This window comes from Heteronotia binoei, chromosome 15 (assembly GCF_032191835.1).
Source record: "Heteronotia binoei isolate CCM8104 ecotype False Entrance Well chromosome 15, APGP_CSIRO_Hbin_v1, whole genome shotgun sequence".
Classification (NCBI taxonomy): Eukaryota; Metazoa; Chordata; class Lepidosauria; order Squamata; family Gekkonidae; genus Heteronotia; species Heteronotia binoei.
Window position 1 is genome coordinate 5,373,123 of NC_083237.1, and position 13,530 is coordinate 5,386,652.

The 13,530-nt window shown below is 50.9% G+C and overlaps 1 protein-coding gene and 1 non-coding gene across 2 annotated transcripts; one reads left to right on the top strand and one right to left on the bottom strand.

Moving 5' to 3' along the window:
• Positions 1-1,979: 1,979 nt before the first annotated feature.
• On the bottom strand, positions 1,980-2,496 carry LOC132584302 (histone H2A type 2-C-like). The gene has a single exon (XM_060256153.1). It carries the CDS (start codon positions 2,429-2,431, stop codon positions 2,042-2,044), a length of 390 nt encoding a protein of 129 aa, XP_060112136.1. The 5' UTR covers positions 2,432-2,496; the 3' UTR covers positions 1,980-2,041.
• A 10,371-nt stretch (positions 2,497-12,867) lies between these two features.
• On the top strand, positions 12,868-12,938 carry TRNAG-GCC (transfer RNA glycine (anticodon GCC)). Its single transcript has one exon. It is a non-coding gene; the product is annotated as a tRNA-Gly (tRNA).
• The last annotated feature ends 592 nt before the right edge of the window (positions 12,939-13,530 follow it).

The window sequence follows — 13,530 nt, forward strand, 5'->3', positions numbered from 1 at the left end:
AACTCAGTCTAGCTGGGAAGTTGCCCTCCCCTTACCTGGATCCTCTAACCTGGAGGCTAGACTACCACGATGTACTCCTGTATTAAATATCCTGCACTGCAGAAGACTGCAGATTTATACCCCGCCCTTCATTCTGAATCAGAGCGGTTTACAATCTCCTATATTTTCTCCCCCCCCCCCCACACACACACAACATACGCCCTGGGGGGCGGGGTCTGTGGGGCTGAGAGAGCTCTCCCAGAAGCTGCCCTTTCAAGGACAGCTCTGCGAGAGCTATAACTAACCCAAGGCCATTCCATCAGCTGCAAGAGGAGGAGTGGGGAATCCAACCTGGTTCTCCCCAGATAAGAGTCCGCACACTTAATCACTACACCAAACTGGCTCTCTTGTGCAGAAGGTTGGACTAGGTGACCCTAGAGGGTCCCTTCCAACTCTATGATTCTTATGACTGCACAGGTCTGCCCTTGGTAGTCGACTCAGACACTCCAGTAGGTCCAGAATGCCCCAGCTCAGTTATTATTGGGAGTAGTGTTCCCCCTAAGCTGAGTTAGTGTGAGCGAGCTCACAGACTTTTAGCCTCCAGCTCTCACATTTTTGTCTTAGCTCAGGAAAAATGGCCCCAGGGCACACTAAATTCTTCAGTAGCTCACAGCTTTAATACCACTAGTTTACAAAGCAGAATCTTTGCTCACAAGACTCTGCAATTTAGAGGGAACATTGATTGGGAGGTAGCCTCAGCACGAACAGGGCACCCATTTTGCAGTTACTCCTAAATTTAAAAAATCAAGGTCATCCCCTGTGCAAGCACCAGTCGTTTCTGACTCTGGGGCGACGTTGCTTTCACAACGTTTTCACGGCAGACTTTTTCAGGGTGGTTTGCCATTGCCTTCCCCAGTCTTTTACACTTCCCACCCCCCCCAGCAAGCTGGGGACTCATTTGACTGACCTCAGAAGGATGGAAGGCTGAGTCAACCTCGAGCCAGCTACCTGAAACCAGCTTCCACTGGGATCGAACTAAGGTCATGAGCAGGGAGCTCAGACTGCAGTACTGCAGCTTTACCACTACTCCTAAATTACCAGACCCTATATGACCAGACGCTCTCACATGCAACCAACACCCTCCATCAGGGCCCTGGGTCATCCTTTTAGGCGGCTTGTAAGTCCCAGTCTTGGCCTGTTGCTTATTTAATGCCCCTTTGTAGCAGCTTGCAGGGTGACCCAATTTGCAGCTTCTGAGCAAGGCAAACTAAATGTGGAATGAAGTTCCACAGTGTGCATGCTGTGGAAGGGTCCAGTGGCCCCTTTAAGACCAACTAGTTTAATTCTGGGTGTAAACCGTGGCATGCTTGAGCTTCTACCCAGAATTAAATTTGATCTTAAAGGCAAATGTTATGTTTAATAACTGCAACACAGTTTTAATTTTAGTGAATGGTTTTAACCTTTGGAACAGTTTCCTCTCTATATAGGGCTCTTGCTAGCCATTCCCCACATCTTTACCAAACCCAGTTCAAATGGGAGTACTAGAAAAGTCTCTAGACTCCAGAAATTCCCTGCCGTTAGGGGTGGCTAAACCTGCTTAAGGTAAGAGCTGCATAAAGGTCAGATTTGAGAGCCATAAGATATAAAGGTCAGCTGAAGGAAGGAAGTGTCTATGTTCCAAAAACTCCCTAACAGCAGAGGTGGCCAAACCTGCTTAAGGCAAGAGCCGCATAGCGAGAGCCACAAGATATAAATGCCAGCTGAAGGTGGAGAGGTGGAAAGAAAGCAACTTTAACTTAAGATGCATTTTTCAAGCTGCTAGCTGGCTCGGAGAAGCGATTTAAAGAGGCAAATGCCTTCTCCAAGCCGGCCAACAGGGTGAGGGGGCCTGAAAGCCACACAATGTGTGTGAGCTTGCCAGTTTGGCCACCTCTGCCCAACAGCATTAAGACTCAAAACTTTTGTTCTGAAAGTGGAGCAAGCTCTTTTAGGATCCTGTGGGTGGCTCTGAAAAGAGCCTTTTTGGGGGAAAGCGTAAGATGAAGGATCTTCGGAGCCGGCCTTACTTGGCCTTAGCCTTGTGGGTCTCGGTCTTCTTGGGCAGCAGCACCGCCTGGATGTTGGGCAGGACGCCTCCCTGGGCGATGGTCACTCTGCCCAGCAGCTTGTTGAGCTCCTCGTCGTTGCGCACGGCCAGCTGCAAGTGGCGCGGGATGATGCGCGTCTTTTTGTTGTCCCGGGCCGCGTTGCCCGCCAGCTCCAGGATCTCGGCCGTCAGGTACTCCAGCACCGCCGCCATGTAGACCGGAGCTCCGCCGCCCACCCGCTCCGCGTAGTTGCCTTTGCGCAGCAGGCGGTGCACGCGGCCGACGGGGAATTGCAAACCGGCCCGGGAGGAGCGAGTCTTCGCCTTGGCTCGGGCTTTCCCGCTCTGCTTTCCACGACCGGACATGATTGTCTTTGTTCCTCCTCTTCTGACCTCGCTTAAGGAAGAGCTGCGAGAAAAGTTATTTGCAAGCAATGGCCAGCGGCGCGGCACCTCTTTTATTTTCTCCCGGCGGATTCGAAGAGCGGAGTTCTGATTGGACGAGGCCAGACGGTGAAGTTTCTCGCCCAATGAGAGCGCGACTGTTTCCCGCCGCCACTGAACAGCTAGCTAAACTTTTAGGAAAGGGTAGAACAAAATAGGAGTCGATTGCACCTTTAAGACCCACCTGGTTTTATTCAGAACGTTAGCTTTCGTGTGCATGCACACTTCTTCAGGTACAGTAAGCAGAACCACATATAGCTGGTGGGGTTTGGAATACAAAGTGGCACAAAGTTAAAATCCAATATCTGAATAGTAAATCTCTCTGATACTCATAGTTCCCTTTTGTTAGGCGTTAGGATTAATTGAGAAATATAAATCCAAGCGGGCAGCCGTGTTGGTCTGAAGTAGTAGAACAAAATAGGAGTCGATTGCACCTTTAAGACCAACTTAATTTTATTCAGGACGTCAGCTTTCGTGCGCATGCACTCTTCTTCAGACGAGGAATGAGGTACAGTAAGTAGAGCCACATATAGCTGGTGGGGTTTGGAATACAAAGTGGCACAAATTTAAAATCCAATAGCTGAATAGTAAATCTCTCTGATACTCATAGTTCCCTTTTGTTAGGCGTTAGGATTAATTGAGAAATATAAATCCAAGCGGGCAGCCGTGTTGGTCTGAAGTAGTAGAACAAAATAGGAGTCGATTGCACCTTTAAGACCAACTTAATTTAATTCAGGACGTCAGCTTTCGTGCGCATGCACTCTTCTTCAGACGAGGAATGAGGTACAGTAAGCAGGACCGCATATAGCTGGTGGGGTTTGGAATGCCAAGTGGCACAAAGTTAAAACCCAATAGCGGAACAGTAAAATTAACAAATTCAGAAAACCTTTGATCTGGGTTGAATTAGCATGCGAAACCATAAAACAGTAACATGTCAGAATGTGAGAATGTCTGTTAATTAGTCTATTGCTGATAAACCTGGGTCAAAAAGAAGGTATTTCTTTCCCAGAAGTTTTTCCTGGCCAACTAATTGACCTTTTATCGCGAGGGCCAACTCGGCAACGGTGATTGGCTGAGAGCAAAGCCCCCCTTCCAATGACAATGCGCTTCTCTCATTCTCATTCAAAAATAACAGAACGTGCTAAGTTGTCAACCAATGAGGAAGGGCCAACGTTTGGGAAAGTAGTTTCGTGCGCTTTATTCTCTTATCGTTACTATTTGGCGGGGGTTTCTTGCCAGCAGGCCAATAGACTGAACAAGGGTGGGAAGTTCCCATTTGCGCAACAGGGAAGGGGGCGTAACCTGGAGTTTGCAGAGGAAGCCAAGTTTCTCTTTTGCAAAAAGTTTGCTTGGAGGCGGTTCCTGAGATCTCCTGCAGCTGAGAGACGGAGCCTCTTCCGGAGCAGCAAAGCTGAGCCTAGGAGAGGACCGGTAAGCACGCTTGCGGGTGGCGCTTTGGGGTTTCGGCGGTGGACGGACCCTCCTTTCTCCGAAAGTTTATCGGAGGCAGAGAAATCGACTGGGAGGCTGGAAGAGGGCTGGTCGCGAGCTCCCCGCACCCTCCGGGTCTAGGAACTCCCTCGCAGATCGCTTCCAGTTTGGTATCGTGGTTAAGTGCGCGGACTCTTATGTGGGAGAACCGGGTTTGATTTCTCACAGCTCCACATTGCAGCTGCTGGAATGGCCTTGGGTCAGCCAGAACACTCGCAGAGGTTGTTCTTGAAAGAGCAGCTTCTGGGAGAGCCCTCTCAGCCCCAGCCAGTTTGGTGTAGTGGTTAAGTGCGCGGACTCTTATCTGGGAGAACCAGGTTTGATTCCCCACTCCTCCACTTGCACCTGCTGGAATGGCCTTGGGTCAGCCAGAGCTCTCTTATCTGGGAGAACCGGGTTGGATTCCCCACTCCTCCACTTGCACCTGCTGGAATGGCCTTGGGTCAGCCAGAGCTCTCTTATCTGGGAGAACCGGGTTGGATTCCCCACTCCTCCACTTGCACCTGCTGGAATGGCCTTGGGTCAGCCAGAGCTCTCTTATCTGGGAGAACCGAGTTTGATTCCCCACTCCTCCACTTGCAGCTGCTGGAATGGTCTTGGGTCAGCCATCGCTCTGGCAGAGGTTGTCCTTGAAAGGGCAGCTGCTGAAAGAGTTCTCTCAGCCCCACCCACCTCACAGGTTGTCTGTTGTGGGGGAGGAAGGGAAAGGATACTGTGAGCAGCTCTGAGATTTGGAGTGGAGGGCGGGATATAAATCCAGTATCCAATCCACCCACCTCCCAGGGTGTCTGGGGTGGGGAGAAGGTAGAGAGCCAGTTTGATGTAGTGGTTAAGTGGGTTTGATTCCCCACTCCTCCACTTGCAGCTGCTGGAATGGCCTTGGGTCAGCCATAGCTCTTGCTAAGTGGTTAAGTGTGCAGATTCCTATCTGGGAGAACCGAGTTTGATTCCCTGCTCCTCCACTTGCAGATGCTGGAACGGCCTTGGGTCAGCCAGAGCTGTTGCAGGAGTTGTTCTTGAAAGGACAGCTGCTGCAAGAGCTCTCACAGCCCCACCCACCTCACAGGGTGTATGTTGTGGGGGAGGAAGATAAAGGAGATTGTGAGCCGCTCTGAGACTCTTGAGATTCAGAGTGAAGGGCAGGATATAAATGCAATATTTTCTTCTTCTTCCTGAGAGACAGTACTTTGGACGGAAGTCTCCTTGGCTGTGCAGATGGCCCACAGCTTCGAGGCCTTTGAGCGGGACGTCCAGCGGGTCACGGAGGCCCTCTCGCAAGAAGCCATGGCGAGTCGTTGGCCGCCTTCATCCATTTCCCAGCGCTACCAGGACAACAGAGACGGAACGGTCAGGGAGATCCTAGATAGATCCCCGCCCTGCCTGATCCCTCTGGATCTGCTGCACCGCTATTTCTCGGACGTGTTTAATCGAGACGACGCCAGGGGCGGCGGGCCCCGGCCAGAAAACCTGCCCCGGCTTCCCCGCGTGGAGTCCCACAACGTCCTGATGGAGCCCGTCACCCCGGAAGAAGTGAAAGCCATGTTCAAGCGCAAGAAGAACTCCAGCCCCGGCGTAGATGGGATCCGCTTCCGCCAGCTGAAAAAGTGGGACCCGGAAGGCAGGAAACTGACGGACGTCTTGGAGAGATGCAGGCAGTTCGGGCGCGTCCCGGCCGACTGGAAGAGAGCCAGGACTTTCCTCAAATTCAAGCAGGGTGACCTCGGCGACCCCAGCAACTGGCGACCCCGGCAACTCTGCAACACCATATACAAGCTCTATGCCAGGTGCCTGGCTGCCCGCATCACCCTGTGGGCCCAGGAAGGGGAAACCCTCAGTCCCCAGCAGAAAGGCTTCCAGGCCCAAGTGGGCATCGCCGAGCACCGCTTCCTCGTGCAGGCGGTGCTGAACGTGGCCCGCGAAAACAGGGGGGAGTGCGCCGTGGCCTTCCTGGACCTTGCCGACGCCTATAGCTCCATCCCGCGCTGCCACATCTTTGAGACGCTGGAGGAGTTTGGCATGCCCGAAGAGTTCGTGGACCTCCTCCGGGAGCTGTACGACGGGTGGACCGTAGAGGTGAAGAATAAGGGAGAAAAGGCAGAGTTCCCATTCCGGACGGGACTCATGCAAGGGTGCCCCCTGAGCCCCATCCTGTTCCAGCTGGGCATAGAGCCGCTCCTCCGTTGCATCGGTGGCCAGTCGCGCGGCTTTGGCCTGCATGGTGTAAGAGTCGGCGTGCTGGCTTACACCGATGACTTAGCGCTGGTTGCCGAGAGTGCCGAAGAGCTGCAAAGCATGCTGGACGACGCCACGGCCGCCGCTGACTGGATCGGCCTGCGCTTCAAGGCTGGGAAGTGCAGATCGCTCCACTGCAGAGGCGGAATCTGTCGGCTGACCCAGTTCAGAGTCCAGGGGGAGGCCATTGCCTTCCTGAGGGAAAGAGAAACAGTCCAGTACCTGGGAAGGCCCATCAGCTTCCGAAGGCAGCCGGAGAACCTCGCTTCTCACTTTGAGGACAAGTTGGACAGGATCGGGGAATCGCGGCTCAGTCGCTGGCAGAAAGCTAACGTGATGATGTGGAATCTGTTGCCGACTACTCTGTCCGAGCTGAGAGAGAGGCACGTCCCGAATAAAGAGCTGTGCAGGATCAAGTGCGAAATCGCAAATGCGCTCTCCCAGTGGGACCCCGACGATCAGAGACGGGGCAAAGACCTGAAGGTGCAACAGCTGAGCGACATCGAAGTGGTCAGCCACGCCGCCTTCCTGCTCTCCAGCCCCGACAGGGTCGTGAAAGCTGTAGCCCTCGGCGCCCTTCGGGGCATCGTCCACGAGAGCTTTGCCCAGGATCCTACCGATGAAGACTTGGCTTCATACCTGAACGGGTACCGGGAAGACCAGACTCATCACCGCAGTGGGACTTCCACTTCCTTGTGGGCCCGGGCCAGATATGCTACTCGGCGACTCAACAAACTCATTGGCTGTCAGTGGAGAGAGTGCAACGGTGAACTGCGATTGGAAGTGCTCAGACGCCTCATAGAGGAACGCAAGAACCTGGCACGTACTCTCAAACGTGCTGTGAAAAACTACTTACCAATGTAAGGAGCTGTCATGGGCCAGGCAACCCAAGGATTCATGTGCCGGGCTCTTCCAAAAGTAGCTGTGGGGATGCTCACAATCCCTGCTTGTCTCCTAGAGAGATTCCATCCCACACAATGCCGCTAGCAGCACTCGATGCTGTGGAACATGGCACAAGGCAGCAGCATTAGTGCCTTCTAAATGGAATCCCAGTTCTACTCTTGATCTCAGCCAAAAGACCGAGAATCCCAGTCTTGAAAACAAAGTCACCCAGAGCCACGTTATGCCTGGATTCGAACGCTGGCTCGGAAGAGACGTTCTATGAATGAAGTGAAACAACGAGCGATGATGCGGAATTTCTCAACTTTGTTTAACGTACGCTTGTTTTCTCTTTTAATATGAGCTTTTTTTTTTCCCCTTTAAGGAACATGGCCGTTAGATGTGCAGCAGATAGATGTTAATCTCTGCTTTTTAAGTTTGCAGTCGCAGTTTCTGGATTGAAGTGATGTTTATATCCCGTGATGTGCCTCAAGTATCTTCATTAAATTACTCATCGTTATTACTAACTCCACCTTAATGTGTTTAACAGGCTGCTTTTCCATTTCTGCATCTGAACGTGGGAACGTATCCTGCCTGCATCTTGTTTGGAGCTGTGTGCTGGTGGTACATGATTTTGCAGTACGTGTATGCAGTGAGGGGGGGGGGGGGGATCCCAAAAATTTAAAAAAAGTTATCTCTGGTATTTGCTTCAGTAGTTCATCTCGATGGGTAGTCCTCAGTCTGTCTGGAGCAGCCGAAAAGAGCAGGAGTCAAGGAGCACTTGAAAGACAGACAAAATTTGTGGCAGGAGCTTTTGTGAGTTGCTTCTCACCTCACAGTGAGCCCCGCGGCGCAGAGTGGTAAAGCTGCAGCACTGCAGTCGGAGCCCTCTGCTCACGACCTGAGTTCGATTCCAGCGGAAGCCGGTTCAAGTAGCTGGCTCCAGGTTGACTCAGCCTTCCACCCTTCCGAGGTCGGTCAAATGAGCCCCCAGCTTGCTGTGGGGGAAAGTGTGGATGACTGGGGAAGGCAATGGCAAACCACCCCGTAAAAAGTCTGCCGTGAAAACGTTGTGAAAGCAGCATCACCCCAGAGTCGGAAATGACTGGTGCTTGCACAGCGGACCTTTCCTTGCCTCTCACTTCTTCAGATACTTTGGGTTATCCCATACTGAAGGGATCTGAAGAAGCAAGCAGTGACCCAAAAGCTCTTACCTGCCACAGACTTCTTGCTCTTTTCTACTTCCAGCTCATTTTGGTTTTGTTTCCCCTAAAAAGATCACATTATTGCACTGCAACCAACGTTCCCTCTAAGCTGCAGTTTTGTGAGCAAAAATTCTACTTTGTGAGCTCCTGGCAGGCCTCGGCTTCAGCAGAAGCTCACAGGAGTGCAGCTCCTGAACCTTTCTGAGGGTCTTGCAGGCCTGGAATAAAATGATATCAAAAATGTGCAATAGTGCCATAAGAAAAGGGAAGCTGTCCTCTCGCCGCATGCAAGAAACAGTAGAATAGCTAAAAGAGGAACTAAGCTTGCAGACGCTTGCTGGAATAACACATTTAGTAAACGCACCTAGGAAATGTCCTGAGAGCAGGAATGAAGAGGGCAAAACAGGCTTATGATAAAGGCTATTGCGCTAAGAGGCTAGTAACGTTAATGCCATATACGGAATAGACTCTGCAGCCCCTCCTTGTTCCATATGTAAAATGGAACTTTAATGCCAGCAGCCCTGGCTACTGGTATTAAAGCTATGAGCTGCTGGCATTAACGTTGTGGGCAACTGCATAAATTATTGTGCTCCGGGGCCGTTTTCCCTGAGCTAAGACAAAAATGTGTGAGCTGGAGGCGAAAAAGCTATGAGCCAGCTCACGCTAACCCCACTTAGAGGGAATGCTGCTCCCAAGTCTGCTGTCAAAGGAAGGCCTTGAAGAAGGCGGAAGGATTTGTAATGCTGCTTGCGTAGCACCCCCTGCCCCATGCTCTGAAATCTCTTTCAAGGGCAGGATTACCCTGAACAAAAAACCTGAGGGCAGGGGATGGCTCTTCCTCAGGAAATACAGGCTTCCGTTCGCTTGCGTGCTTAACAAATTGTTTTTCCCGTTCTGCACAGCCAAACGGAAGCCCTACTGGGCAATATGTCTACCTAGCTCCACCCACTTTCTAAAAGCATTTAGCGGGCACCAGGAAAGGTGTCCAGGTTGGAGACAACGTTCCCTCTGAGCTGCAGAGTCTTGTGAGCAAAAATTCTACTTTGTGAGCTGCTGGCATTAAAGTGGTGAGCGACTGGGATAAATGAGTGTGCTCTGGGGCCATTTTTCCCGAGCGAAGAAAAAAATGTGTGAGCCGGAGGCTGAAAAGCTTACACTAACTCAGCTTAGAGGGAACGCTGGTTGAGGATTTCTGTACTATGTTGTCTGTCCTATAATGGAGCCCTGGTCTTTCTAGCAACTGACTTTAGGCAAGCCCTCAGCTTGGACCTTATATCTCTCATACAATGTTCCTTGAGAGAGAAGAGCCCTTTTATTTATTTGCAGAATTTGTATTCTGCTTTTCCACCCTTACAAGGGGGCCACCAGGGTGGTGAATCATTTTTTTAAAAAATTATTTAATTCACTGTCACCCTGTCTTTCTCCCCCGTGGGAACTTAAGGCAGCTTACATCATTTTCCTTTCCCCCACTTTCTCCTCACAACAACCCTGTGTGGTAGGTTAGGCGCTGAGAGAGTGTGGTGGGCTCAAAGTCACCAGCCGGCTTCCCTGACAGGGTAGGGATTTGAACCTGGGTCTCGGATACTACTGCAGCACTTCCCACTGCATCACAAAGGGTTAAACAGGATTATGCTACATTTTAAAAGCATTGTTTTTCCCCCATCCTGTTTAACATGCATTTTTAACAGTTTTGTACATATTTTCACACTTTTAATTGTTTTAATGATGTGTTCTGAACATGCATGATTAAAATATTTATTTTTAAAAACCCAGTTCAAATAGATACAAAACAAAATGGTTAGGAAGGAGGGAATTTGGAGAAACTGCGGGGTGACATGATAGAGGTTTGCAAGATTATGCATGGGATGGAGAAGGCAGAGAAACTTTTAAGTTTGATTAATTGTTGGAAGCCGCCCTGAGCCATTCGTGGGAAGGGCGGGATATAAATCCCAAATAAATAAAAATAAAATAAGAAAGAAGTCCTTTTCTCACAATACAAGAACTCGTGGGCATTCGATGAAATTGCTGAGCAGTCGGGTTAGAAGGGATAAAAGGAAGTCCTTCTTCACCCAAAGGGTGATTAACATGTGGAATTCACTGCCACAGGAGGTGGTGGTGGCTACAAGCATAGCCAGCTTCAAGAGGGGATTGCATAAAAATATGGAGCAGAGGTCCATCAGTGGCTATTAGCCCAGTGTGTATATATATAAAAAATTTTTGGCCACTGTGTAACACAGAGTGTTGGACTGAGTGGGCCATTGGCCTGATCCAACATGGCTTCCCTTATGTTCTTAAGTGACACAGAGTGTTGGACTGAGTGGGCCATTGGCCTGATCCAACAGGGCTTCTCTTACGTTCTTATGATTACAGAATCTGTAAAAGTACAGAATTAGACACCAACAGGGTTTTGGGACTATGGGCTTTGAAGAGCTGAAACCCCCTTCCTCAGATACAAGTAGAAATGGAGACCTCAGAGCCCTTATACCCAGGTGGTGGAATGGGAAGGGTGTTCCAAAGAAAGGAGGCAGGATGCAGACGGACAATGCAGAATGGAATCAGCTTGGCGAGAGCAGGGGAGAAATGTTAGGGGAGGCAGGAAATTAGCACGGAATCCTAATAGTTGGAAGGGACCTCCAGGGTCATTTAGTCCAATCCCCTGCCCAGTTCCCTCAAAATCTTGTTGGTCTCTGTGGTTTTGCCCTCACTTGGATGGTCGAGGCTGGCCTGATCTTGTCAGATTTGGGAAACTAAGCAGAGTCATCTCTGGGCAGTACATGGATGGGAGACCCCCAAAGAAGTCCAGGGTTCCTTACGCAGAAGCAAGCAATGACAGACTTCCTCTGCATATCTCATGCCTGGAAAACCCTATGCCAGGGGAGGCCAAGCTGTGACTCTTTCACACAATTGTGTGGCTCGTGAAGCCCCCACTGGGTGGTGGCTTGCAGAATGCATTCACAGTTAAAGTTGCTTTCTTTTCACCTTTCCCTCCCCACATCTATTTCCTCCCTTCCTTCCCTCCCTTGAGGCTCGCCAGCATCTGACATTTATTTGATGTGATTCTCACATTAAGCAAGTTTGGCCACCCCTGCCCTATGGGGTCTTCATAAGTTAGCTGTGACTTGGGGGTCCCTTCCATCGCTACCAAGATGTTCCTGAACTCCAGCCTAGCTGCTCTAGAGCATAACTCTGCTAAGACACCTGCAGAATCTTTCAACAGGCCTGGAATCCCTGCCAGGATTCTTATCTGCTTGCCTGGAATGTGTTGTCAGGAAAGCTTTGGGGAAACTGAGATAAGAAGCCAAGGTCATTCTGTACAGCCCTGCACATTCCTAAATCCACCCGTTATGTGTCAAACATATTTAAAACTTTCCTTTGGCAGTAACCGTGGCTGCTTGAAGGAAGAGGAGAAACCTTTTATGAAATTTATTGGAGAAATATGATGACCCACATCATTGGGAGGGACAGTGGCTCAGTGACAGAGCATCTGCTTGGGAAGCAGAAGGTCCCGGGTTCAATCCCTGGCATCTCCACTAAAAAAGGGTCCAGGCAAATAGGCGTGAAAAACCTCAGCTTGAGACCCTGGAGAGCTGCTGCCAGTCTGAGTAGACAATACTGACTTTGATGGACCGAGGGTCTGAGTCAGTATAAGGCAGCTTCATATGTTCATAAGAACACAAGAGAAACCATGTTGGATTAGGCCAATGCCCCATCCAGTCCAACACTATCACACAGTGGCCAAAAAACCTAGGTGCTATCAGGAGGTCCATCAGTGGGGCCAGGACACGAGAAGCCCCCCCACTGTTATCTCCCCCAAGCAGCAAGAATACAGGGCATCACTGCCCCAGACATAAGAACATAAGAGAAGCCATGTTGGATCAGGCCAACGGCCCATCCAGTCCAACACTGTGTCACACAGTGGCCACAAAAATCAGGTGCCATCCGGAGGTCCGTCAGTGGGGCGAGGACACCAGAAGCTCTCCCACTCTCCCCGCCCCCCAGCACCAAGAATACAGAGCATCACTGTCCCAGACAGAGAGTTCCATATATACCAGGGGTGGCCAAACTTGCTTAACATAAGAGCCACATAAAATAAGTGTCAGATGTTTGAAAGCCGCAAGACATGAACATCAAATGTAGGTAGGAAGGAAGGGAGGAAAATAGATGGGGAGAAAGAGGTGGAAAGAAAGCAACTTTAAATGCATTCTCCAAGCCAGCCGATAGGGCAGTGGGGCCTTCAAGAGCTCACACTCACTCAGTTTAAAGGGAACGCTTTGGGGTCAAGGAATTGTCGCTCCAGGGCAGACTGGATCCTGGAGGCTTCTTGCCTTCCTCTGGGCATAAAGCAGGGGGTTGGACTAGAAGATCCTTGGGTTCCCTTCCGGCTCTACGTTTCTCCCATGCCGCCCAGAGTTTGCAATTCAGAACCTTGCAAACCACCACAGGCAGTAAAACTATTCGAGGTATGCTGTAGATAATGCTTTGGAAACTCAACCTTCAGGAATCTTGAGAGACATATAAAAGCCATCGTGCAAAGCAGCAGCACAGCACAAGGCATTGGTGGTTCAGTGGTAGAATTCTCGCCTGCCACGCGGGAGGCCCGGGTTCGATTCCCGGCCAATGCAAGCTTTGCCATTTGTATTATTTCGATTTTGTTTCTTTATGCATACCAATCTCCCCCGGGGGAACGCCCCATTCCTTCTTGCTTCACAGGAGAGAGCCCTCCTGGCTCCGCCCCAGCTCACGAAAACGAGATGCCCCCTTTGCAATCTGCCTTTGGAACCCATTCCTTTCCCCAGCCCCTGCTCGGAGGGTGGGGGGGGGGGGGGAGGATCCCCTCTGCAGAAGCTGCAGCGGTCGGGACGGGGAGGCTCTCGCGTGGCTGATTCCTTTCCACGGGGGCGTGAAGCCGTTTTGCGCTAGACGTGGGCGCGAAATGCGTTCCCTTTCGTGGCTCGATTATGCCTGCTGAAACCAGCATCCGTCCAGCCTTCCGAAACCGGCGTCTGTTCGGAAACCACCACCATCTATTTCTTTCCTATCACTGCCAGCCAGCCCTCAAGTGCAGGAAGTGGAGGAGGGGGAAGGAAGTGGCTGGTTGGTTGGTTGCTTGCTGTGTGCGTGCGTGTGTGTTTGCATTGCTTATGCAGAAGGCAAAACGCTACCCCCGCTCTCCCCCACTTCCTTTTTAGGAGCGTGCGATGATGCAAATTCCCC

Coding starts and splice junctions, on each gene's coding strand:
- LOC132584302 (XM_060256153.1), bottom strand. CDS start 2,431: ATGTCCGGTCGTGGAAAGCAGAGCGGGAAAGCCCGAGCCAAGGCGAAG.